Below are 26,745 nucleotides of genomic sequence, written 5' to 3'. Positions count from 1 at the left end.
AGATTGAGATTCTTACATTAGATAAGGAATGAGGAGCCCCAACATACGTTGTAAATATCTTAACCATGATTCTCACGTCTGCTACAAAATGCTCGATAGGGGTCTTTATTTCTTTTTCTTTTTTTATCTATAATTCAAGGTACTAGCGAAAATTCTTGGCAACCTTTGGTATATAGATAGAGGGGGCTAATAAATACATTATAAGCATGTTCAATTGATAAAGTCGGCTACCTATATCAACAGTCTGTGTGAATATCTAAGCTATTTGCTTCTATTCAACTTACAAATCGTCATTTATTGGTCTTACTCAATATCTCAGTGTATCAAGACTAAATAAATTGTTCACCTTGTTTGGTATTTGCAAATCTCCACAAACTTCCCATTCATCATGACTTGTTCACTTTTATAAAGGTTCATCCAGTTATCAACAATCTTTCACTTTTTAATTGGGATACCTTTTTAATTGGGAAGGATATCAACTTCACTGAAGCTTCTATCTTCCGATCCTTCTAAGCATATTAACAATCCTGGCTCTACCTAGTTGTTCACCGATTCATGGTATCTCCAAGCTTTACCGAACTCATCGTCTAGGCTTGCTCACCTTCTATTCCAGTACCTCCTCTTGCTTGTAGACATCTCTACCCCCCCAATGCCTTCTTCACCCTTGACAGAGAACTCCTAATCTTTAGACAATCCTATTAGGACACCATTTGTATTTTGATTTGTGCATCTCTCACCAAGTCTTACTCAAATAATACATGCATTAGTAATCTTTGATTATTTTGTTATCTTCGAATCATCATAGGGATTTTCCCGACGTCTTTAACGGCCGCCCCTCCTTTCTATGATCTCACTTGGCGTCTTTGGGGTTATGATCAAGGTAGGGTTGGTAAGAACAAAATCGGTGACATGTGATTGAACAATGCATAATGTTTCAATTTTATGCCATTCCATGTTTAATATATAGTTGTCGTAATCCCTTAGGTTCCCTTTGCATAATTCATTGCATATTATATTAGAGAATTGGATCTTTGAGCCAAAAGATCAGACTCTTAATCGTAGTTGTTCATACATCGTATTTAGTATCGATAGTTTTTATTTCGTGCAAGTATAATGTCAAGGGCACTATATTTCAAATTTTCATAATTAAGAATGTTAGTAATGTTAAATATAAACGGTATTGCACGATCCTTGATGATTCTTGATTGCCTTGCATATTTTTTAATAGTCTCAAATCATCTTGAATAATAATCATGGGTATTCTTGACTAATCTTGATGAGCTTTGATTGATATCGACGCCTCTTAATAATTCTCAATAATTCTTGTATCAAGTGGCATGTTCTTGGCATGTCATGTATAAATCTTGATATTCTTGATCAGGTTTTGCATAATAGGAAACATTGGATAATAGTGCTTTCGTGTAGGTTTAATATGGCATTGTTTATCATGTTGTAATCTAGGTCTTACATGTTTAAAAATTAATGCATGAATTTTGGTCACATGTAGTTTTCCTTGGGTATAATATCTTTTTTCTTAAACTCATCAATAATATAGCATTCCATATAGATTGCATTATGAGAATAATCGATATTCATGTTGTACATTATACATCATTTAAAGAGTCACAGTCCTTGCAATTCAATTTTGATTAGCATCTCATATAGGTTGCATTTATCTGATTATTTACATGTGTTGCATAACATTCTTTAATTTTGGAGTTTATGTTAGTTAGATGCATGTTAGTTTAAGTCATATCATGCATGTCACGTAATATAGAAAAATCATGACCATGTTATGATCTTTAGGGATTGATTTAGACTGGTATTACATATAAGCTACATCTAGGGTTCTTTTATGTTTAATCATATCTCACATAGAATAATATTCATTACGCGTGTTGGATGGTGACTAAGGTTATGCATGATAGTTTAGAATACACATGTCATTTTACTTTAAGAATTTCGTCCACGGCACATTGCGTCTGGGCTACATTTGACTAGTCATTGCACTAGTGCATTTCTTCATGTTTATTTTTATATAGTTTAGTATACACATCATTCAGCATTTAGGAGTTTATATTAGGCTATTTATTTGTGTTATTTTTTTAAATTAATCTTATTTCATGGATATTTATTTAGTTGCATGCATACTCATGGTCCTAATCAAGAAAATGAAAACATAGTTTGATGTCTCATTTAGGTGATTGTGGCATTAATTCGTGTTATTCATTGATTCATATAATTCATTAGCCCACATCTACGAGTGTCATTTAGTAATATTAAGTCATGCACATCAGCAAACAATTTAAGTTACGTTCATCATTCACTGCACGTATAGGTTTTGGCCATATAATTATTTTAGGAGGTTAATTTCGAATTTACCATGTTGATTAGATGTAAAAAAATCCAAACAGATTAAACTAAGTTGCATATTAAATACTTTTGCATTATGGCAATGAGAACGCGTTAGTTAGATGATTCATGTCTAGTCGTTCATGTCCTAGATGCGTCATCCAGGCCAGGCATTTATATTATTGCATCTTTATTTGTTGATTCTTATGCTGCATTTGGGAACAATATTCCCTCGAAAAGCCAATAGGCAAATGTTGAGGCATTTGACAAAATATATGGAAAGCTTAAGGGAAATGCATTGCATTTTCAAAGTCCTCTAAATTCCCTTAGTCCAAGGCCAGTCTGGATGAACTTCAAGTTTTAGCATTTTAGAAATGCTAATAATTCTTTTTCGACTTTGCCCTAGCTAAACTTTCATAATTTCATAAATGCCTTTGCTTTGCATGACATTGCGGGCAAAGTGCTCTAGCTATCGGCGAGCCAGATCTACCAATAGCGGCCCTTGCTAAAGGTTGCATGACCTTCGACAAAGGCCACTTGGGGTTGCTAGGGGTTGCGTGACCCGAGGTAGCCTTCGTCCATGACTAACCATCGCCCACAGCCACAAGTAGATTTATTATTATTATTATTATTATTATTATTATTATTATTATTATTATTATTATTATTATTATTTTAAAATATATCCTTAAAGTTCTTTTCAAGTGTACTTTTTATAAATAATATTTAAACTAAAATTGATTTCCAAAGTTATATATTAACGCATGTTATTTGCCTTTCAAAAAACTCCTTTAATCTGAAGACTTTATATTTAAGCTGAAACAAACGTGACCCATAGGACCTTGTCTCGAGCTTGATGACGAGGCTTTTGCTTAATGTTGCTTTGTACATTTCAGGTTCTTTAATTTTTCTTGCAATTTATGTACGACTTTGACTATTGAGTGTTATTTTTATTGTCTGCACACCGTGCATGATCGATCACGTTCATAGGTTTAAGAGATTGATAAAAAAGATCGCCTGCAAATATTTTCATTAAAGAAAAAAAAAGTACTGAAAAGGCATTAGAGTTAATCGATAGTAATTAAGTCCTCAAATTCAAAATCTATATGATCCATAAAAGTAAGACAAACTCCTTGTCTTACTTGGATTTCTTAGTAGCGGCTCCAAAATAATATGAATTGATGCTGGGTTTGTGGTAAGCATATTTATTGCCTCGTCAAACGAACCAGTCATACTTAATTAGTAATCTGGCAGCTTTCCATTGATGGTTCATCTCAAGAGGGTCATGACAATTTGGGCTGCGCAAATATCTTGTACTTTGCAAAATGCATGATGAGTTTGGGTGAGATTGTTAAATTTGTTTGGCCGAACGAAAGTGTTTGATGAGTTTGAGGGAAAATAAGATTAGGATAGAATAGTTCACCTTTAATGTATAAAGGTATATCTCACCAATAAAGATAAAGGAACTTTAAGGCTCACCGCCAATGAATTGAATTAAAAACCAAATGAGTCACTCACTTGAGAAATTTTTTTATATATATATCAACTAAAAAATCTGAATGCTTAAATTTTGAAAATGCTCCTCTTATCTATAGAGGAACTAGGACATTAAACTAAAAAACACTAAACTAGGAAACGTTAAACTAGGAAACGTTAAGCTAGGCAACATCGAACAAGGAAATACTAAATTAAGAAACATCAAATTAGGAAACGTTATATCAGGAAATGTCAAACTAGGAGACATTATGTTAGGAAACATCAAACTAAGAAATACTAAATCAGGAGATATCAAATTAGGAAACCAACTTGAACTAAGCAACATACTCATATTAGAAACATACTTAATTAGGAAATAGCCCTCTAACCTTTGATCAATTGAAATAGCTTTAATTCTTCAATTCCTAGAAATTTTGTATTATAAACTTTCTCCTTGCTCGACCCATTGGATCATGTTGTGGCCAAAATCTCCTTTGAATGCATAAACATCAAACGGTTTTTAGTGTAATTTGATGCTCTTGCATCACTGAAATTGTGAACTCGGGAAAGATAATAGATTTAATCGCCATAGGATACCGTGAGTAACTGGAGCTATCATTGATTTGTTCCCTGCTTCATGTATATATTTGGTATGACAAGCACGAGCAAGTATTTCAAAACATACACTGAATTAAATGTGGACCATCTAATTTGGTGCGTGAAGCCCACGTAGAAGTCACCATCTTTAGCTATTCAAATTTAGTTCAGTATATGTACTACGCTCCTATACTAATTTGTCGATGGGCATCGATGGTATCTCTTCGAGAGGTCATCGGCGGCCTCTTTTTTAACGAATGTTTTAAATTCACATAATAATTTCTAGATGGGCATGACTCTCTTTTTTATTGTTAGTTTTTCACGGAGCAACAATATCGAAAGTCAACCCATCATGCTAAGTAAAATCGACATGATGAAGTTAATTTTGGGTTGAAGTTTCGTTTTGATCAATGGCCCTACTAGTGGGATTAAGAAAGTAAAGTGGCCAAGCCGGTTCAATGCCGTCTAGGACAATCATGCACCACGTGCTATGCCGAACGCCAAAGTCGCAGGAAAAGAAGATTTTTGATTGCCTTGAGGAGCTACGACTTTTGGTGTCAGCACACCTCATCCTGGGAGACGGGATCAAGACGAGAAGGAAAAAACAACATAGGAGGAAGCAAAGAGGGCTTTGCCTACATGCAATGCCTACTTTAATAAAGGAATGATGACAAAAGGAACCTTATTTTAATATATTTCTCGACATGAATGCTACACTTGATATTTCAATGCCAAAACTCTTGGCAAGTTCAGGACTTAGTTAAACAAATCAAAAGTCCAAATGACTTGATTAAAAAAAAAAAGTACAAATTCAAAGACTAAATGTCCGATTTCACGAATTCCTAAGGTTTGGGCTCTAGTGAGCTTAGTTCAAACCTGTCTATTGGTAGCGGTAGTAGGTAAACCCAAGACCTAACTCAACATAATAAAAAAGTTGATAGGTTTATTCTACAAGTGAAAATAATAGTGTTACTAAATTAAGAAATTCTCATTGATCAAATTCTCTCAAAAGGACCACCAAACTGTGTTCATTACCATATCATCGGAGACAAAATGTATGCCAAATCAAGACAAATCCATATGGGCCACATTGTTAGATGTGTTGGTTAAATTAATTTAATCAACTATCTCCAACCACCGCTTCATTCTCGATCACATCACATTAATTCAAACTTAAGAAATACATATTCTTAATGTGCCTTTTGACTAAGAGATAACATGCACATGATATCACAGCCGCTACCTTATCACCAAGCCGGCGAATTCCGTTCTTTTCTAATAGAATTCACACTAGTCAATTCAAATCGTCCAGCTCCCAACCCAAAGTCATCTCCTACCATCTTCGCCCTCCTAAATTTCCAAAGCAATATGAAAATACGACTTTATCTACGGCTAGTCCAACTAGCCACTGAAACTTCGTAGAAACAACCGACCGAGCCGTTGGGGGCCCACCATGACGTCACGACAGGGACAACCTGTTCTTTCCACATGTCGAGCTATTACTGGACTGATTACGATGATCTCTGAGACCGTCGCCATCGCGGTCCAGCTAGTTGTCACCGCGGGCCCCACTGCTTTAGTCATCGCGGCGATTGCTCAGTCAGAAGGTTCACGAACGAATGGCTTGCGAGGGACGCTTGCCATGACTTCACCAATCATGTGGCTAATTAACTATTACCTTTTATTTTTAAATTAAGCTAAATTTTCCGACAGACGCACAATAAATCTTTTTGATCCCGAAAGTTCGAAACTTTCCCAATTTATAAATACAGACATTTTAATCTACATGCGACATTATTATTAATTTTTTGAATTTTGGATAATATTTTAAGTTTTAGCAGGAAAAGCTTTGATCAATCACTGAGAAATAGACCTTTCATCCAAGACTATTTAACCTATATGGATTGGGTTTTAATTTTTACTTAGTTTAAATTTCACAGTTTGCACATTTTGGCTTTTCTTAAATTGGAAACTCTTGAAATTTCACAATATTCAAATATTGATGCTAAGGTTCACATATAACTTTTTTTTTTTTTTTTTGTAGTTTTTACATTTCAGCGAGAAAGTAAAAAATGCATTTTGATTTTATTAAAATTCAAACAAGTAGATCTAGTGAGATGTATAATCGAGTGTTTTAAATGTGCTCACTAGGTCTATTGAACATATTATTTATCTTTTGATTCGTCCAAAAACTTATCAAATTCCAATTAAAATGCATCTTCTCCTTGGAAATAGTAATTGATGCATCAAATAATTATAACCTAAGTTTATAACTTAAATTGCAAATTTCATGGAAATTCAACAACTAATTTATATTCTTAAAATTTACATCCCATAATAAGATGATTGAATGATTCTATTCAAATTATCATGTGAGCAGCATATGAAGAAGTGTCAAATGCCACCACTCAACAAAAATATTTCCCAACAAAACTATCCACGCGTACCGGGAAAATTCGAAAAAATGTGCAATATTTCTCTTGAGAAATGCAAATGTTCGTTGATTTGAGACAGATTTCTATTTAGGGCTGCTCATTTCTTCTTTTGGCTATAAGTCAGATAAATGACCCCGTTCCGGGTGCCAATCGACGTGGTTACTCATCTGCGATGACACGTTGGCATGATTAACCACGGTTTAATTCCGGATTAAAAGAAAGGGCAAGGAAAAGCCTATAAATACCACCGTTCAAACCACCCCTCCCCTGTTGAATACAGGCTAAGGAATTTCGAGCCGTGGCTGGTTGCTCTTCTCCTCCTCCTCCTCCTCCTCCCCCGTCGTCATCATCTCCTCCAGGTTAGAAATTCGACCCGATTCATTTCCCTTCACGCTATTTCGTAGCTTTCGTTTCGACTTCGATGCCGGCGCATCTGTTTAGCTGGATCGGTTCGCCTTTCTGCTGCTGTCCCTAGTCAATTATTGGAAGGCGGGTAGTTTCTGTGTTCAGCATCAGCAGCAGAAGCTCCCGCGCTTAGTGGCCATGGCAGTTGATTTAATTCAACTAGTTAGTTCGTCTTTCTTTCGTTCAGGCTCGAATGGAGCTGATACCTGCTGTTTTTGTTCAATAGCTCTGCATCTCGTCTCTGGTTTACTCTGTCTGAGCCTATGAATGTTGTAGCTCGCCGTCGATATCCACGTTCATTCGCGCGTTGATTGACGTATCTTGCGAGCTAAAGAATGTTTTCGATAATTTGTTGACACCATCCAATTGCCTTATAAATCATTTTTAGTCCGATCTCTCCCGGGTGCCCTTTTTTTTTTTTTTTTTTTTTGGCAACTGCTTCTGATTCTGCTCTGAAATTGTTGTTTGAGAGGGTTCTTGAAATGAAAACTTGGGTTGCGCCGGGTCTGGTGGAGAGAATTATCAAAGAAAACTGTTCTGCTTTTTGGGTATCCGCTACATTTTTTTCTCCTTAGTTCTTTGCAATGATTTTGAGGACTCGAAGTAGAATAACATTTCTGCAGGCTAATAGATTAGTCTATGGCCTCTCGTCCGTGCTTCTGATGACCGTATTTTGTTACCATCATTGACTTTCCATTTGTGCTCGGTTCAGGAAGAAGTTTGCTCGCTGAACAATTTCGCCTTTCTCTGATATTGCTCGAGATGTGTCCTCCAGCTGTCGCCCCTCTGTTCGATATTAAAAATATCAGTTCAAATGAGGAGCTCTTCAAATTCATGTTTCTCATGGCTCGTGCAGACTTTGTTCCGGCAAATGTGATAACGGATGTGAATCCTTTCAACTGTCTGCCTGAAACTTTGCCAGGTGATCTGGTCCTCAAGCTCCTCTTTACCTGCCAGTGTTGTGCTAAAAGATTGCACATGTTGACTAACATTACTTGCCACAATTGATCTTAGCTGAAAATACGTGGTACTTCACGAACTCAATGGAGAACAAGGGGGCAGAAGGTGGATTCTGGATACCTAGAGGAGAACCCCGTGAGATATTTGGTGATGCTTTCATCAATGGTTGGGAAGAAACTCATGAATTCTACGAAGGACGAGGCCCGAAAGTTGAAAAAACTAATTGGTCGATGCTGGAGTACTATATGACTTCGAAGGTGTCAGGAGAAGCTCTTTCGGCAAAGGTATTACCCAAATTCCACATTGTCTACACTAATTCACTGATGCATTTTTCCTCCCCCCACCATAATCATACTGCCAGTCAACAACTAGTTTGGGTTGGATTTTGTGCAGGACGCGAAATCGCTATGCAAAGTCTTCCGCAGTAGCAGCTCGCCACTATCTGACAGTAAAATGCTGCAAAATGCTGTGGGTACTGAGTTCTGTAGAGACAACTACCTTTACTCACTGCCTCCAGATAATTTCAACATACCTACCGAGCAATGTGTAACAAACCAGATGCAGGTGTGCCTTACGGACTTCTTTGTGGTTGCTTGGTTCTTCCTAAATTCTTGAATAAAATTAGATTGATTAGCAACGCCTAGTTAACATTGGAAAATATATAAATTTACTACTCAGAATGACTTACGGTTGTGAATTTTCAAGATGCTGAAGCATCAAAATAAGCGCATTATGTTCACTAACTGAAAATTAGTTCAATTGATCAGAAAATGTAAACTTGCTGCATCAATCATGAGAAGAACAGGGAAGTTCTGAGATAACTATAGTCACGTTTCAATTGCCAAGTGATCTCATGAAAGTTGTGGTTGAGATTATCAGTAACTACCATTATGTGCCTTGGATCAGTTGGCTCATATTATTGTAAAAGAATGGTCTTCACCATTGAAATATGCTTGTAAATGATCTTTTCCATAAATTTCTCATGATTGGATGTCTGGACTCTAAAATAAGGATTTCTTGCTTCTTGTAATAATATGCATCCTCGTGCCTGGTTACATGGACGCTAGTCACTGCTGTTGCCTCCCGAATGTTGCTATCTCCTGGCTCATTAACACTTTTATCTGTTGTAGGTTAACACCACTTCCCGCAATATTATGCGACGTGCATCCAGTTTCTCTCCTAGCCATCCCATGGAAAGTCTGCCTGAGCTGGATCATATTGAGTCTGGTGACTACTTAGAATTGCTGGACCTTGACATTCAACAATCGCCATCTTCCCGGTCAGATAATTCAAGCTGCATGACCATGTTGTCAGATGAAATCTTTGATTATCTGGTCGCAATGCTGGACTCAGAAGCTGAAAGTGGAGATCATGTAGAGCATAGGGATGCTGGTTGCAACCTTAATGTCTCTGATTCTTCAAAACCAGATGACCTTGTTGTCCAAGCAGTGATTTCAGGTATCTTCTTTGGCCTCCTTGCATCTGGTTTTCAATAGAGAGGAGCTACTGCTGGTTCTATCTCATCTGATCATTGATGTTGCTCGTTCTAAAGGTGACAATCACCTTCAAGGCCTGCACATTTTATGTCTGCATCGTATGAGAAAGGAGAACACATTTTCTTAAGTTCATGTGAACATATGTGAGTGATTAGTTATAGCTAAGAATGTAGCCTAATTGGTAATTAATATCATTGACCAGCTTAACTGACACCAGTATTGCCTAAGTTCTAGTCATTGCAGTGGAATTTGCCCGTCTGATCAAGAAAGTTCAGTGATTGTGTAGTTTAAGGTCCTATGACATTAGAATCCCTATATGTATCATTTTGTAATTTCGATGCATTTAGACTGCTAATGACAAGGAAATTAATTTGATCGAAAGATCTACTTCATTTCCCCCTTCTAAGCCTTGTTTTGTTCATCCTAAAGCTTGCCAAATCAGTACAAGATTTCATTCAGATCACCATTTAGTGAAGGGTCCTGAATAGCTGGTGCTAACTTACAGGATTGCCTATCGAAGAGATCTTCACAGAATGCCAGAGATGGCAAACCAGTCAATAGGGATGGCAGTCCACCATTGACTTTAGCTTCTCAGAGCCGCCAACTGTCGGACAGTAGCCAGACACCATCTGCTGATGGAAGAAACAAGACAGATGGAAGGTTGAAAAAGCTCAAGAGGAAGTACCTTCCAACATCGAGTTCTCAGAGTAGCGACGGGTCAAACAGCGGCCGAGCACCTTCTCCTGGTCCTGGCGGAAGAAGGAAGACTGATGGAGCATTCAAGAAGCTGCGGAAGAAGTACCTATGCTTCATGCCATTCTAGTTCATCTCTTCAGTACTCAGAGTCACAGATGGGGCATGGAGTCGAGGAAAAGTTTTGATGAAGTAGGTCGGCAATCCTACCACCTGCACAGATGTTGTTTGGATACATTCTACTTCTCGGGGTGGATTCTTTGTACATACTATATGCTATTGGACGGAATAATCGTGGGTACATTGAGGTGGCATCTACCACCCAAGACTATTTAGTGGATTATGGCATAGGGGGAAATGGTTTTATTTATTCAATGCCGGAGACAGATCTGTTTTTTCTAAGCCTAGCTTGATTTCAAGTACCTGTTTGGTTGGTATATATTAATAGTATAAAAGTAGCGTTTCCCCTGTTTTTTTGCGACTTGAAAGCTTTGAGTACATGAAACATCAGTTCGATGCCGTATCATTAGGCAAAACGTGTATGGTTCAGCTTCATCAACGAAGATTTAGTGATAAGTTCTGGGCTTATGATGGCCCGACTTTCCTTTTTCTCTGCCTCTGGACCTTGAGTAATGCATCCGATTGGACCTTGAGTAGCCCTGCCTTATGGCAGGCACCGTCATCGTGTCGCCTAAAGAAAATTCTGTGCGGGTTTTCCGCAGCAATATCGGTTGCAGAATAGTCTTTACAATGCACTTGGCGAAATTGCACCGCAACGGTGCTCTCTACGACACCTAATAAGGATTGTAAGACCCATATAGGTGATAATTATAATTGCTTGATCACGGCTGCCGATCATTGAGGTCGCCTGGCTGTTGTTGTTGATTGCCAGCTCCACGCGACCCCATCATCGGCTCATCGAGGGATCCCGGGTGATGACCGACAGGGGTTGCCTGAATGCAGCAGATTCGGCTTGGGTCATGTGATCCAGGCATTGGCATCAGTTGTCCGGATAAATCAAACCATACACGTGCCCGGTGGAATTCGGGTTAAATTTAGGCCCATGGTGCGGTGCGCACGCATTGCGCAAGCGGATGGCGCGTTGCGTGCGCAAGAGCTGAAAAGATTGGTAACCCTTCCAGAGCACTGCGATGCCGAAAGAAAGTTGACCAAATGCGCTGCACTTTAGTAAAGGGAAAATGACAAAATCGACATGTCATCTTTTTGAACTTCCTATCTCTCTGGACAGGGACCGACCTTAGCACGCAAGCGTTTCATGTGAATCCACTACATAGAAATCCCGGGACCATAGCGATCTTACGTTATGCGAGGATGAGATTCTTACATTAGACAAGGGGCGGGGCAATGATGACGAGCCCCGACTCAGCACCGTAAAGATCTTATTTGTGATTCTCACATTCGTTGCAAAATGCTCGATCGGGGTCATTGTTTCATTTTTTATCTGTAATTCAAGGTACGAGCGCAAACACTGACTTCTGATATGTAGCTAGAATGGACTAATATCATAAAAAATTCTCAACTTTACGTCCAATCTCAATTTTACCAACTTTTACTAAATCTTCCTTCATTAAAAGTTTCTTGTTGACAACTGAGAGATAAGAAACTCTTGAGCACGAGCTGTTCGAGCATCCTAAGTGGAGTGTCCCAAGCGCGAGCTCTCCAATCACACGAGATGGAAGACTCTCAGCACAAGAGATTGAAGATTGAGCGCAAAATCAAACATTCCCAGACAAGATGGAAGGAAAACTTTCTTAAAAGTAAGAGTAATTAAAGGAAGCCAACTCTAATTGGTCTAATTTTATCCAAATTTTAGATCCAAGAAGATACCATTTGGGCGATGTGGAAATTCATCTCCAAAAGACGCCTTTTGGGATTTGAAATGTAGGGAAAAACTATAGCAATGACATACCAATAAGGGCGATATTGGATGAATGGTTAATGTGATGGGAGTCTAGTAAAAATTGGTGGTTTACTATGGAAAAAAGAAGAAGTTTATGGTAGTATTGGGACCGGATCTAATGTTGAGAATTTTTTATAAGAGAAAAAAATCTTTATAGTAAATTTAGGACTTGACCTAAAGTTTGAATATTTTATTAGACAAAAAAAATAAAATTATGGCATAATTAAGGCTGAAGTTAAAGGTTGGGATACCGTTGGGTATTTGGCCTATGAACATGTGACCTTGACTCAAAGTGATTTACATGCAATTTGTGACATTTGAATAGATGACCTTTAGTTTGATATATGCTAGAATGAGCTGCTAATATTTAGGGTGGTGCTTCTATGAAATAGTTAAATTAAAAGGCAGAGGGATAATGCATGTAGATTTACAGTAATTCGACTTAGATTAAGCCTATGCACACTCTCCCAGATTAACAACTACTAATGAGGTTAGAATCCAATAATTATCTCTTGAGTAGTTACAACATAATGTGTGTTGTTTCTACTTAAAGTTGTAACATTGATCAAGCACTGCTAACATAGTTGTACAATGCTCAAGTCACGTATTACAATTAGGAACAACTCTCTAAAGAGTATAACATAACTTGGATATAAGCACGATTGTAGTAATCAAATAGAATGTGACTATATCAATGTTTGTAACTTTCTCGCTCTTCCCCCTTATGTCCTGCAACATGTATTGATTTTCTTATGTAGTTTTCAATCTTTAAACTAGCCGTTGGAGGATCTTAAAGAGGATCAATTGGCCGTTAGAATTGATGGACACAATCACCGGAGATTTGGTCGCCCATACAATCAAATCTTTAGGTAATTGGGAGGTCTTCCTAAATTGATTTGGCCTTGGTAATAATTAATTCCTTTGAATTTGGTAATAAACCAATTGATTTATCTCTAATCTTCTTTTCATAATTTCAATCCTTGAAGATAGCTGTTAAATCCCTTTTGACACATAATATTAGTCAAAGAAATTTTTGGGTCTCTTATCCAAATAATAAATAAATTATAAGCATGTTCCATTAGTATAGTCGGCTAATTATATCGACAATCTGTGAGTATATTTAAGCTATTTGCTTCTATTCAACTTACGAACCATCATCCATGGGTCTTACTCACTATCTCAGTGTAACAAGACTAAATAAATTGTTTACCTTGTTTGGTATTTCCAATTCTCCATTACCTTCATGTTCTTCATGACTTGTTCACCTCCTCACCTCCATAAAGGTTCGTCCAATTATCATTAATCTTTCACTTTATACTTGGGGTACCTTTGACATTAGGAAAGGATATCAACTTCACTCGAGCTTCTATCTTCCGATCCATCTAAGCATATTGACAATCATGGCTCTACCAAGCTATTCACCTATTCATGGTATCTCCAAGCTTTATTGAACTCACCATCTAGGCTTGTTCACCTTATACTTAGATACCCATAGCTTGTACACACCTCTACACCCGCTCAATGCCTTCTTCACCCTTAATAAAGAACTCTTAATTTTTAGACAATCCTATCAGGACACCATTTGCATTTTGATTTGTGCATCTCTCACCTAGTCTTACTCAAACAATACATGCATTAGTAGTCATTGAATATTTTGTCTTCTTCAAATCATCATATGGGATTTTCCCAACATCTTTGGTGGCCGCCCCTCCTTGCCATGATCTCACTTGGTGTCTTTGGAGTTCTAATCAAGGTATGGTTGGTAAGGATAGAATTGGTACCATGTGATTGAACAATGCATAATGTTTCAATTTTATGCCATTCCATGTTTAATATATAGTCGTCATAATCACTTAGGTTCCCTTTGCATTATACATTGCATATTATATTGAAGAATTGGATCTTTGAGCCAAACTCTCAATCATAATGGTTCATATATCACATTTAATATCAAGAGTTTTTATTCTATGCAAGTATAATGTTTGTTGACACCCAAAAATACCCTTGCAAACGTGTGCTGGTTGTGAGGGGCACAAAACTCTAAAATCACACTTGTTGCCGCATGTGGGCTGTAATTTACATTGGCCTAACCCATAGTGGTTATAAAAATGAAGGATAGCCAAGGATTTCGAGAATCCTTAGGCTAAATTTGATGAACATACAAACAAAGATACATAATTTTATGATGAAGCAACTAGTTGCCATGTGTCAAAGTCAAGAGATGCTATTGGAGACATAACATTCACAGTGAATTTAGGTAGGAACGATTAGAAGTGTGCCAAACTCAAGAGGAGTTATTAATCCTTATTAGACAAGCCATGAGAATATTGTCGAACAAGTCAAAAACCAAATGTGGATAAGATGGTTCAATAGAGAACGTGGAGTAACTCTTGAGGAGGGAGTAACTGACCACTAATGGTTACTAAATTGGCCTATAAATACCACAGGTAATCCAACAAAGAGCCCATCAAACAACATACAAAACTACTTTATCTTACCTTTTACTTTTGCTTAGTTTAGCTTAGCTGTAGCTTAAGATTCCTATCGTAGATTCAATTCCGACGAGTGTCTATACTATTGATTAGATTCCAGTATTAACTCATTGTTCAGCGTCGTCGATTAAATTTTGACGTTGTGTCTACATACTCATCTAAAAACAATGTTTACTAGGTGCTATCTTCACTATCCAACGTCATCAATTAGATTTCAACGTTGTGTCCTCATACTCACCTAGAAGCGGTGTTTGTTAAGTGTTATTACCACTATCCAAAGTCTTCGATTAGATTCTGACATTATGTCCTCATATCCATCTAGAAGCAGTGTCTCTTCATTGTCTAGCGTCGTCAATTTGGTTCTAACGTTGTGTCCTCGAACTTATTAGAAAGCAGTGCTTTCCGAACACTTTTGTAAATATCGAGCATTGTCGAATCGTCTTCGATATTGTATAAATTATTTTAATTTTAATGGGCTTTCATTATTATGTTAAAGTTAGTGTAGATGGTACTGTTGATTAGATTTCGACATTAATTGTTGTTGATATTAAGCTCATGTTAAGTGTGTTAAGCATATTAAACAACTTCTTTAGATTCGAAATTATATAATAGATATAGTCCCATTCGCATTTGACCATCTCTATTCAAAGTTAACATATAACCTAAGTCTCCCTTAATAAAAATCAAAATATAATGCTTGGTGAAAGATATTTCATTGCAGGATCTAAAACTGGCGAAACAATGTCAAGGGCACTATTAAAAAACATGCATGATCCTTGATGATTCTTGATTGCCTTGCATGTTTCTTTAATAATCTTGAATCATCTTGAATAATAATTATGGATATTCTTGACTAATCTTGATGGGCTTTAATTTATATTGACACATCTGAAAATGTTTTGCATGTTTACAAATTGATAAATGTATTTCGGTTACATGTAGTTTTCCTAGGGTATAATATCAGTTTTCTTAAACTCACTGATAAAGAAAAATACAAAAAAATTAAATTAGCATTCCATATAGATTGCATTATGAGAATGTCGATATTCATGTTGTACAGTACACATCACTTAAAGAGTAACATGTCCTTGCAATTCTTTAATATTGGAGGTAATATTAGTTGGATACTTGTTAGTTTAAGTCATATCACGCATGTCATGTGATATAGAAAAATCATGACCATGTTATAGTCTTTAGGGATTAATTTTTATTAATATTTCATATAAGCTGCATCTAGGGTTTATTGTCTAGTCTTATCTCATATAGAATAATATTCATTATGCATGTTGGATAGTGATTTAGGTTACGCATGATAGTTTAGAATACACATGTTATTTTATTTGAAGAATTTCGCCCACGACACATTGCGTCTAGGCTTCATTTAACTAGTCTTTGCACGAGTGCATTACTTCATGTTTATTTTTATATAGTTTAGTATACACATCATTCAGCATTTAGGAGTTTATATTAGGCTATTCATTTATCTTTTAATTGAATTAATCTTATCATTAATATTTGTTTAGTTGCTGCATGCATACTCATGGTCTTAATCAAGAAAATAGAAAAATAGTTTGATGTCTCATTTAGGTGACTGCGGCATTAATTTGTTTTATTCGTTGATTCCTATCATTCATTAGCCCACATTTACGCATATCATTTGGTAATATTAAGTCATGCATATCATTAAACAATTTAAGTTATGTTCATCATTTAATGCACATGTAGGTTTCGGCCATGTAGTTGTTTAAGGAGGTAATTTCGAATTTATCATGTTAATTAAATGTAGAAAATCCAAACAGATTAAATTAGGGAGAAATACACCAAAAGTGTCAAAACTTGGCACAGAGGAACACTTAAGTGTCAAAATCGGAATAAAATGGATCACTTAAGTGCTAATTCGGCCAAAATGCTGACGTGGCTATTTTCCGGCAAAATAAGTGCAAAACGGCGTCGTTTTGCACGCTGACATGGCTAGACAATGCAAAAACGACGTCGTTTTAGTGTTGACGTGGTAAAAAATTAAAAATAAAAATTAAATTAAAAACTAATTTATTTAAAACATTTAAAAATACAAATACAAATATTAAAAAAAAAAATAAAAAAGGAGGGGAAAGGAGGTGGGCCGAGGGTTGAGACCCCGCCGCCGTTTGTCGGAAGGGCTAACAATGGAAAGGGAGGGTTGGTTGCCAAGGTTGCCGATCCTTGGCCGACTAGCGACGAGGGCCCGCGAGCCCTCGCCAAGATCTGGCGAGGGTTGGCGGCCCTTGCCTGGCCGAGCCAAGGGCCGCCGCCGTTGAGGTGACCCCCAGTGAGGGTGGCCCTTGGCCCGAGCAGGCAAGGGTCACGACCCTCGCCCTAGATCTGGGCGAGGGCTTGTGGGCCCTCGCCGCGATGTCGGCCCCTAGCTGGGGCCCGATGACCCAGCGACGCTCCCCCACCGTTGCCGGTCATTCCCGGTGACGGCGGGGAGGCGGCAAGGCCCAAAAGCTCGCGCCTAGATCCGGCGAGGGCTCACGAGCCCTCCCCCCGATTGGCAAGGGGCTCGTGAACCCCGCCAACCCTCTCCCCCTCGTCGACCACTGGCCGACCCTCTCCCCTTCAAGAGCTCGCCCTCAATCGCCTCCTTCCTCCCCACCTTTTTTTTTTTTTTTTTTAAATAAATTTAATTTTCATATTAATTATTTACCACCTCAAAGACAAAATGACGTCGTTTTTTTTTTTTTCATTTTCTAGCCATGTCAACGTGTAAAACGACGCCGTTTTGCACTTATTTCACCGGAAAATCGCCACATCAGCATTTTGGTCGGATTTTGACCAGATTGGCATTTAAGTGATCCATTTTGCTTCGATTTTGGCACTTAAGTGTCACTTTCCTAACTTTTGGCACTTTTCTAACTTTTGGCATTTAAATGTCATTCCATGCCAAGTTTTTGCTCTGATTTTGGCACTCTAGATGTTCGGCACTCGATTAAATTAAGTTACATATTAGATACGTTTGCAATATGGCAATAAGAATGCGTTAATTAGATAATTCCTGTCTAGTCGTTCATGTCCTAGGTGTGCCATATAGGCCATGCATATATTAAATTATTGCATCTTTATCTTTTGATTCTTATGCTACATTTGGGAACAACATTACCTCTATAAGTCCTTATGCGAATGTCGAGGCATTTGGCAATATTTTTTAGAAAGCTTTTGCATTATATTTCCAAAGTCCTCTCAGACAAGACCGGAGAAGTTTTGTTAGCATTTTTGGAATGCTAATATTTTTTTTTTCAACTTTACCCTCGCTAAACTTTCATAATTTCATAAATGCCCTTGCTTGGAGGCTCATATGACATTGTGGGCAAATGGCTCAAACTGCCGACATGCAAAATTTGACACTAGCAACCCTCACCTGAAGTCACATGACCTTAGGCCAGGGCCACCTCGAGGGGTTACCAGGGGTTGCGCGACCCGAGGTGGCCCTCGCCAGCTACCAATAGTTAGTCACAAGTAGATTTTTTTTTTTTAAATAATAATTTATTTAAAATATATATTATATATATAAAGTTCTTTTCAAGTGTAGTTTTTTCCATATAGTATTTAAACTAAAATTGATTTCCAAAGTTATACTTTAACCAATACTCCTTTAGCCTAAAGATTTTGCATTTAACCTGAAACATACGCAGCGCATAAGACCTCGTCCGAAGCTTGATGATGAGGCTTTGCTTAAGGTTGCTTTGTACATTTCAGATTCTTTAATTTTTCTTGCAATTTATGTACTACTTTAGTTATTGAGTGTAATTTTTATTGTCTGCACAACATGCATGATTGATCACTTTCACATATTAGTGGCTTAAGTTAAAGAAATTGATAAAAAAAGATAGCATGCAAAAAATTCCATAAAGAAAAAAAATGTACCAAAAGGGCATTAGAGTTAATCTAACATAATCTAGTTCCCATATTCAAAATCTCTGTTTTGTAAAAGTAAGACAAAATCTTGTGTCTTACTTGGGTTTCTAATCAATTTATAACATATTAGTGGTGGCTCCAAAATAATATGAATCGATGGAGGACTCGCACTAAGTGTACAAATCACCTCGTCAAAGGAACCATTCGTACTTGATAGTTCACCTCGGGAGGATTCTAACAGATTGGGCTACACAAATTTCTTGTACTTTGCATAATGCGTGATGAGTTTGGGTGAGATTATCAAACGTGTTTAAAGTGTTTAATGAGTTTGAGATAAAATAAGATTAGGATAGAGTCGTTCACCACTAAGGTATTAAGGTATATACCACCAATAAAGATAAAAGAATTTATAGGTTCATCGGCAACGAATTGAATTAAAAATCAGAAGAATTACTCACTTGAGAGAAATTTTTATATATCATCAACTAAAAATTCCGAATGTTTAAAACTGAGAATACACCTTTGATCTATAGAGGGACTAGGACACTAAATTAAAAAACACTAAACTAGGAAATGTTAAACTAGGAAACATTAAGTTAGGAAACATCGAATTAGGAAATGCTAAATTAAGAAACATCAAATTAGGAAACATTATATCAGGAAATGTTAAACTAGGAAACATTATATTAAGAAACATCAAACTAAGAAATACTAAAAATGGAGACATCAAACTAGGAAACCAACTTGAACTAAGTAACATACTCATATTAGGAACATACTTAATTAGGAAATAGCCCTCTAACCTTCTATTCAGTTGAAATAGCCCTTATTCTTCAATTTCTGAAAATTCTATATTAGACACTTTCTCCTTACCGGACCCATTGGATCATGTTGTGGCCACAATTTCCTTTGTTTGCATAAACATCAAATGGTTTTCAGTGGAATTTGATGCTCCCGCATCACTAAATTTGCAAACTTGTGAAAGATAATAGGCTTAATCTCCTCTAGGCTACCGCGAGAAGCTATCACTAATTTGTGCTCCATTCCATGTATATATTTGGTATGACGAGCATGAGCAAGTATTTTAGAATATATATCGAATTGAATTTGAATTATTTAATTTAGTGGGATTCACGTGAGACCCATACGGAAGTCACTATCTTCAACAATTTATATTATGTTTAGTGCACGTACTACGCTTTTATAATAATTTGTCGACGGCTATCAATATTCTATCTGCAAGGTCATCGGTGGCCTCTTTTTTAACTAATTGTCTACTCTCATATAGTAATTTCTAGATGAGAATTGACTTTCTCTTTTCCATTGTTGCTTTTTCACGGGGCAAGAGCACCGGCAGTCAACCCATCATGCTAAGTACAATCGACATGACAAAATTGATTTTGGGTCGGAAATTTCGTTTTCGATCAATGGCCCTACTTGTGGGATTAAGAAAGTAAATTGGCAAAGCCGGTTCAATCTCGTCTTCAATAATCATGCACCACGTGCTATGCCGAACGCCAAAGTCGCAGGAAAAAGGATTCTGATTGTCTGAGGAACTATGACTTTTGTTGTCAGCACACCTCATCCTGGGAGATGAGATCAAGACAAGAGAAGGAAAACCACATAGGAGTAAGCAAAGAAGGCATTGCCTACATGTAATACCTACTTCAATAAAGCAAATTGAACAAAATGAACCGTATAGTGATATATTTCTTGACACGAACACTGCACTAGATATTTCAATGCCAAAACTCTTTACGAGTTCAAGGACCTGATTAAATGAACCAAAAGTCCAAATTACTTGATTCGGAAAAAAAAAATGCACCAATTCAAAGACTAAATGTCCGATTTCACAAATTTTGGAGGTAGCGGTGGTAGATAAACACAAGACCAGTAACTTAACATGGTAAAAGTTGATAAGTTTATTCTACAAGTGAAAATAACAATGTTACTAAATTAAGAAATTCTCATCGATTAAACTTTCTCGAATGAGCCATCAGACAATACGCGTTATCAATTCACTATGGGACAAATAGTCAAAATGTGTTGGTCAAACTAATTTAACTAAATGTATCTCACTATCACTTCTCTCAATTGTGTTACATTAATCCAATTTAATATATATATTCTTAATGTGCCTTTTGACTAAGATAGAACATCGACATGATATCATGAACGCTACCTTATCACCAAAGCCAGCGAATTTCGTCCGTTTTCTATTAGAATTCACACCAGTCATCTCCAACCATTTTCGCCCTCCTAAATTGGCAAAGGAAAAAAAAAAGTTCGACTTTTTCCCCGGCTGTATAGCCACTGAAATTTCGGAGAAACAACCGACCAAGCAGTTGGGGGTCACCATGACAGGGTCAACCTTTTATACTTTTCCACATGTCCAGCTCTTACTGGACGGACTACGATGATGTCTTTGACCATCGCCATCCCACTCCAGCAAGTTGCCGATCGACCGTTGGCCCCACTGATTAGTCACCGCTGCGACTGCGATTGCTCGACGAGGAGGTGCACGAGCGAACGACTTGTCAGGGACGCTTGCCGAGACTTGACCAATCATGTGGTTAATACACTTTTACCTTTTATTAAAAATGCTCCAAACTTTCCCAATTTATAAATGCCGACATTTTAATTTCAATGCGAATTTTTTTTATTCGTTTTCTGAATTTTGGATTAAATTTTAAATTTTGGCGAGACGCAAACAAATAAACATTTCATCCAAGACTATTTAACCTGTATGGATTGAGTTTTAACTTTTACTTAATTTAAATTTCACAATTTGCACACCTCGACTTTTCTTAAATTGTAAACTTTTGAATTTTCACAGTATCTAAATATTGATGCTAAGGTTCACATATGACTTTTTTTTTTTCTCTTCTTTGTACTTTCTACATTTTGGTGAGAAAGAAGAAAATACTTTTTGTTTTGTTTTTTTTCATTCAAACAAATAGGTCTAGTGAGATGTATTATCAAGTATTTAAAATATGCTCACTCGATCTATTGACCTTTTCATTTATCTCTTGGTTCGTCCAAAAACTTATCAAATTCCAATTAAAATGCTCACTTGATCTATTTAAAATGTATAATCAAAGTTTATAACTTAAATTGCAAATTTCATTAAAATTCAGCAACCAACTAAAATTCACATTCCTGAAATTTATATCACATGATAAGATGATTGAATGATTCTATCTAAAGAGTTACATGACCTGTATATGAACAAACGCCATTTGCCACCGCGCAATAAAAATATTTCCAAATAAAACTATCTAGGCATATTTGGAAGACTCAAAAAAATGTATCATATTTCTCTTAATGGATGAAAGTATCCATAATTAACTCTTCCGTTTATAGTGGCTTTTTATCTAGGGCCGGTCATTTCTTCTTTCGGCGAGAAATCAAATAAACGACCTCGTTCCGGGTGCCGGTCGGCGTGGTTACTCATCTACGATGACACGTCAGCTCAATTTGTTTCCCCCTATAGCGTAATTAACCATGGTTGAGTTCTGGAGTAGAAAAAAGGAAAAGAGAAGACCATGGTTGAGTTTACTGTCTTCACTCGAGTAGCGGCCTATAAATACCCGTTCAAGCCGCTCGTTCTCCTCTGTTGAGTAAAGGCTAAGGAATTTTGAGTCGTGGCTGGTTCGTTCTTCTTCTTCTTTGTCGTCATCATCTCCTCCAGGTTAGGAATTCGGCCTGATTCAATTCCCTTAGCGCTATTTCGTAGCTTTCATTTCGACTTTAGTTCAATGGGTTCGCCTTTCTGCTGTTGTCTCTAGTCTATCATTATAGGACGGATAGTTTCCGAGTTCAGCATCAAAAGAAGCTCCCGTGCTTAATGGCCATGGCAGTTGATCTAATTCAACTAGTTAGTTCGTCCTTCTTTCGTCCGGGCTCGAATGGAGCTGATACCTGCTGTTTTTGTTCAATAGCTCAGCATCACGTCTCTGTATCACTCTGCCTGAATCTGTAGATATTGCAGCTCGTCGTTGATATTCACATTAGTTTGCGCATTGATTGACGTATCTTCCAAGCTAAAGAATATATTGATAATTTGTTGATGGCATCCAATTGCCTTATAAATGATTTTTAGTCCGATCTCTCTAGGGTGCCAGCTGAGACAACTACATCTGATGCTCTGAAATTCTTGTTCAAGAGGGTGCTAGAAATGAAGACTTGGGTTGTGTTGGGTCTGGTCTGAGAGAATTATCTAAGAAAAGGGTTGTATATCTACCCCTTTTGGGTGTCCGCTGCATTGTTTTTTCTCCTTAGTTCTTCGCAATTATTCTGAGGACTCGAAGTAGAATAACATTTCTGCAGGCTAATAGATTAGTCTCTGGCCTCTCGTCCATGGTTCCGATGACCGTATTTTGTTACCATCATTGACTTTCCATTTGTGCTCAGTTCAGGACGAAGTTTGCTCGCTGAAAAGTTTCGCCTTTCTCCGATATTGCTCGAGATGTGTCCTCCAGCTGTTGCCCCTCTGTTCGATATAAAATATATCAGTTCAAATGAGGAGCTCTTCAAGTTCATGTTTTGCATGGCTCGTGCAGACTTTTTTCCGGCAAATGTGATAACAGATGTGAACCCTTTCAACTGTCTACCTGAAACTTTGCCAGGTGATCTGCTCCTCAAACTCCTCTTTATCTGCCAGTGTGCTGCCAAAATATTGCACATGTTGACTAACATTACTTGCCATAATTGATCTTAGCAGAAAATACGTGGTACTTCACGAACTCAATGGAGAACAGGGGGGCAGAAGGTGGATTCTGGATGCCTAGAGGAGAACCCCGTGAGATATTTGGTGATGCTTTCATTAATGGTTGGGAAGAAACTCATGAATTCTACGAAGGACGAGGCCCGAAAGTTGAAAAAACTAATTGGTTGATGCTGGAGTACTATATGACTTCGAAGGTGTCAGGAGCAGCTCTTTCGGCAAGGGTATTACCCGAATTCCACGTTGTCTACACTAATTCACTGATGCATTCCCCAACCCCCTCCCCTTTCCCCAGTCATACTGCCAGTCAACAAACAGTTTGGGTTGGATTTTGTGCAGGATGCTAAATCGCTCTGCAAAGTCTTCCGCAGTGGCAGCTTGCCACTATCTAACAGTGAAATGCTGCAAAATGCTGCGGGTACTGAGTTCCGTAGAGAAAACTACCTTTACTCTCTGTCTCCAGATAATTTCAACATACCTACCGAGCAATGTGTAACAAACCAGATGCAGGTGTGCCTTATGGACTTGTTTGTGGTTGCTCGGTTCTTCCTAAATTCTTGAATAAAATTAGATTGATTAGCAATGCCTAGTTAACACTGGAAAATATATAAATTTACTACTCAGGATGACTTAACGGTTGTGAATTTTCAAGATGCCGAAGCATCCAAATAAGCGCATTATGTTCACTAACTGAAAATTAGTTCGATTGATCCGAAAATGTAAACTTGCTGAGAACAGAAAAGTTCTGAGATAATGATAGTCACGTTTCAATTGCAAATTGATCTCGTGAAAGTTTTGGTTGAGATTATCAATAACTACCATTATGTGCCTTGGATCGGATGGCTCATATTATAGTAAAAAGAATGGTCTTCACCATTGAAATATGCTTGTAAATGATCTTTTCCATAACTTTCTCGTGATTGGATGTCTGGACTCTAAAATAAGGATTTCTTGCTTCTTGTAATAATCTGCATCCTCGTGCCTGGTTACATGGACGCTAGTCACTGCTGTTGCCTCCCGAATGTTGCAATCTCCTGGCTCATCAACACTTTTATCTGTTGTAGGTTAACACCACTTCCTGCAATGTAATGCGACGTGCATCCAGTTTCTTTCTTAGCCATCCCATTGAAAGTCTGCCTGAGCTGGGTCATATCAATCCTGGTGACTACTTAGAATTGCTGGACCTTGGCATTCCACAATCTCCATCTTCCCAGTCGGATAATTCAAGCTGCATGACCATGTTGTCAGATGAAATCTTTGATTATCTGGTCGCCATGCTGGACTCAGAAGTTGAAAGTGGAGAGCATGTAGAGCATAGTGATGCTGGTTGCAACCTTAATGTCACTGATTCTTCAAAGCCAGATGACGTTGTTGTCCAAGCAGCAATTTCAGGTATCTTCTTTGGCCTCCTTGCATCTGGTTTTCAATAGAGAGGAGGTACTGCTGGTTCTATCTCACCTGATTATTCATGTTGCTCGTTTTTCTGGTGACAATCACCTTCAAGGCCTGCACATTTTATGTCTGCATCGTATGAGAAAGGAAAACATGCTTTTTAGTTCATGTAAACATATGTAATTGATTAGTTATAGCTAAGAATGTAGCCTAATCGGTAATTAATATCATTGACCAGCTTAACTGACATCAGTATTGCCTAAGTTCTAGTCTTTGCGGTGAAATTTGCCTGTCTGATCAAGAAAGTCCAGTGATTGTGTAGTTTAAGGTCCTATGTCGTCAGAATCCCTATATGTATGATTTTGTAATTTCAATGCATTTAAACTGCTAATTGCAAGTAAATTAATTTGATCAAAAGATCTACTTCTTTTCCTCCTCTTAAGCCATTGTTTTGTTCATCCTAAAGCTTGCCAAATCAGTACAAGATTTCATTCAGATCATCATTTAGTGAAGGGTCCTGAATAGCTGGTGCTAACTTACAGGATTGCCTATTAAAGAGAGATCTTCACAGAATGCCAGAGATGGCAAACCAGTCAATAGGGATGGCAGTCCACCATTGACTTTAGCTTCTCAGAGCCGCCAACTGTCGGACAGTAGCCAGACACCATCCGCTGATGGAAGAAACAAGACAGATGGGAGGCTGAAAAAGCTCAAGAGGAAGTACCTTCCAACATCCAGTTCTCAGAGTAGCGACGGGTCGAACAGCGGCCGAGCACCTTCTCCTGGTCCTGGCGGAAGAACGAAGACTGATGGAGCATTGAAGAAGCTCCAGAAGAAGTACCTGTGCTTCATGCCATTCTAGTTCATCTCTTCAGTACTCATAGTCACAGATGGGGCATGCAGTCAAAGGCAAAGTTTTGATGAAGTAGGTCGGCAATCCTACCACCTGCGCAGATGTTGTTTGGATACATTCTACTTCTCGTGGGGTGGATTCTTTGTACATACCATATGCTATTGGACGGAATAATGGTGGGTACATTGAGGTGGCATCTACCACCCAAGACTATTTAGTGGATTATGGCATAGGGGGAAATGGGTTTATTTATTCAATGCCGGAGACAGATCTGTTTTTTCTAAGCCTAGCTTGATTTCAAGTACCTGCAGGTGATATGAAAAAACATATAGACAAAGGAATGCTATCTGGACGTGTTTGGTTGGTATATGTTAATAGTATAAAAGTAGCGTTTCCCCTGTTTTTTTGCGACTTGAGAGCTTTGAGTACATGAAACATCAGTTCGATGCCGTATCATTAGGCAAAACGTGTATGGTTCAGCTTCATCGACGAAGATTTGGTGATAAGTTCTGGGCTTATGATGGCCCGACTTTCCTTTTTCTCTGCCTCTGGACCTTGAGTAATGCATCCGATTGGACCTTGAGTAGCACTGCCTTATGGCAGGCATCGTCATCGTGTCGCCTAAAGAAAATTCCGTGCGGGTTTTTCGCAGCAATATCGGTTGCAGAATAGTCTTTACAATGCACTTGGCGAAATTGCACCGCAACGGTGCCCTCTACCACACCTAATAAGGGTTGTAAGACCCATATAGGTGATAATTATAATTGCTTGATCACGGCTGCCGATCATTGAGGTCGCCTGGCTGTTGTTGTTGATTGCCAGCTCCACGCGACCCCATCATCGGCTCATCGAGGGATCCCAGGTGATGACCGACAGGGGTTGCCTGAATGCAGCAGATTCGGCTTGGGTCATGCGATCCAGGCATTGGCCTCAGTTGTCCGGATAAATAAAACCATACACGTACCCGGTGGAATTCGGGTTAAATTTAGGCCCATGGTGCGGTGCGCAAGCATTGCGCAAGCGAATGGCGCGTTGCGTGCGCAAGAGCTGAAA

The 26,745-nt window shown here is 38.0% G+C and overlaps 2 protein-coding genes across 2 annotated transcripts in view; both read left to right on the top strand.

The window, feature by feature from the left end:
• Positions 1-7,144: 7,144 nt before the first annotated feature.
• LOC104448727 (NAC domain-containing protein 37) overlaps positions 7,145-26,745 on the top strand; it is a 73,461-nt gene continuing 53,860 nt past the window's right edge. The window contains exons 1-5 of the mRNA XM_039315776.1: positions 7,145-7,219; positions 8,122-8,187; positions 8,280-8,509; positions 8,619-8,789; positions 9,356-9,683. Of these exons, the coding sequence (XP_039171710.1) occupies positions 8,309-8,509; positions 8,619-8,789; positions 9,356-9,683 (700 nt within the window). The 5' untranslated portion in view covers positions 7,145-7,219; positions 8,122-8,187; positions 8,280-8,308. The remainder of the gene's footprint in view (positions 7,220-8,121; positions 8,188-8,279; positions 8,510-8,618; positions 8,790-9,355; positions 9,684-26,745) is intronic.
• LOC104448728 (NAC domain-containing protein 74) lies at positions 22,347-26,101 on the top strand. The gene is made up of 6 exons (XM_039315774.1): positions 22,347-22,412; positions 23,135-23,349; positions 23,445-23,671; positions 23,787-23,957; positions 24,512-24,839; positions 25,382-26,101. The coding sequence occupies exons 2-6, from the start codon at positions 23,190-23,192 to the stop codon at positions 25,699-25,701; spliced, it is 1,206 nt and encodes a 401-aa protein (XP_039171708.1). The 5' UTR covers positions 22,347-22,412; positions 23,135-23,189; the 3' UTR covers positions 25,702-26,101.

The sequence above is a fragment of the Eucalyptus grandis genome, chromosome 6 (assembly GCF_016545825.1).
Source record: "Eucalyptus grandis isolate ANBG69807.140 chromosome 6, ASM1654582v1, whole genome shotgun sequence".
NCBI lineage: Eukaryota > Viridiplantae > Streptophyta > Magnoliopsida > Myrtales > Myrtaceae > Eucalyptus > Eucalyptus grandis.
Note: the sequence above shows the minus strand (reverse complement) of the source record. Positions and strands in the feature narration are given on the sequence as shown.

Bases quoted from the DNA above. Each gene is read 5' to 3' on its own strand.
- LOC104448728 (XM_039315774.1), top strand. From the start codon at position 23,190: ATGTGTCCTCCAGCTGTTGCCCCTCTGTTCGATATAAAATATATCAGT. The intron at 23,350-23,444 runs GTGATCTGCTCC...TGATCTTAGCAG, and splicing joins TCTACCTGAAACTTTGCCAG to AAAATACGTGGTACTTCACG. The intron at 23,672-23,786 runs GTATTACCCGAA...GATTTTGTGCAG, and splicing joins GAGCAGCTCTTTCGGCAAGG to GATGCTAAATCGCTCTGCAA.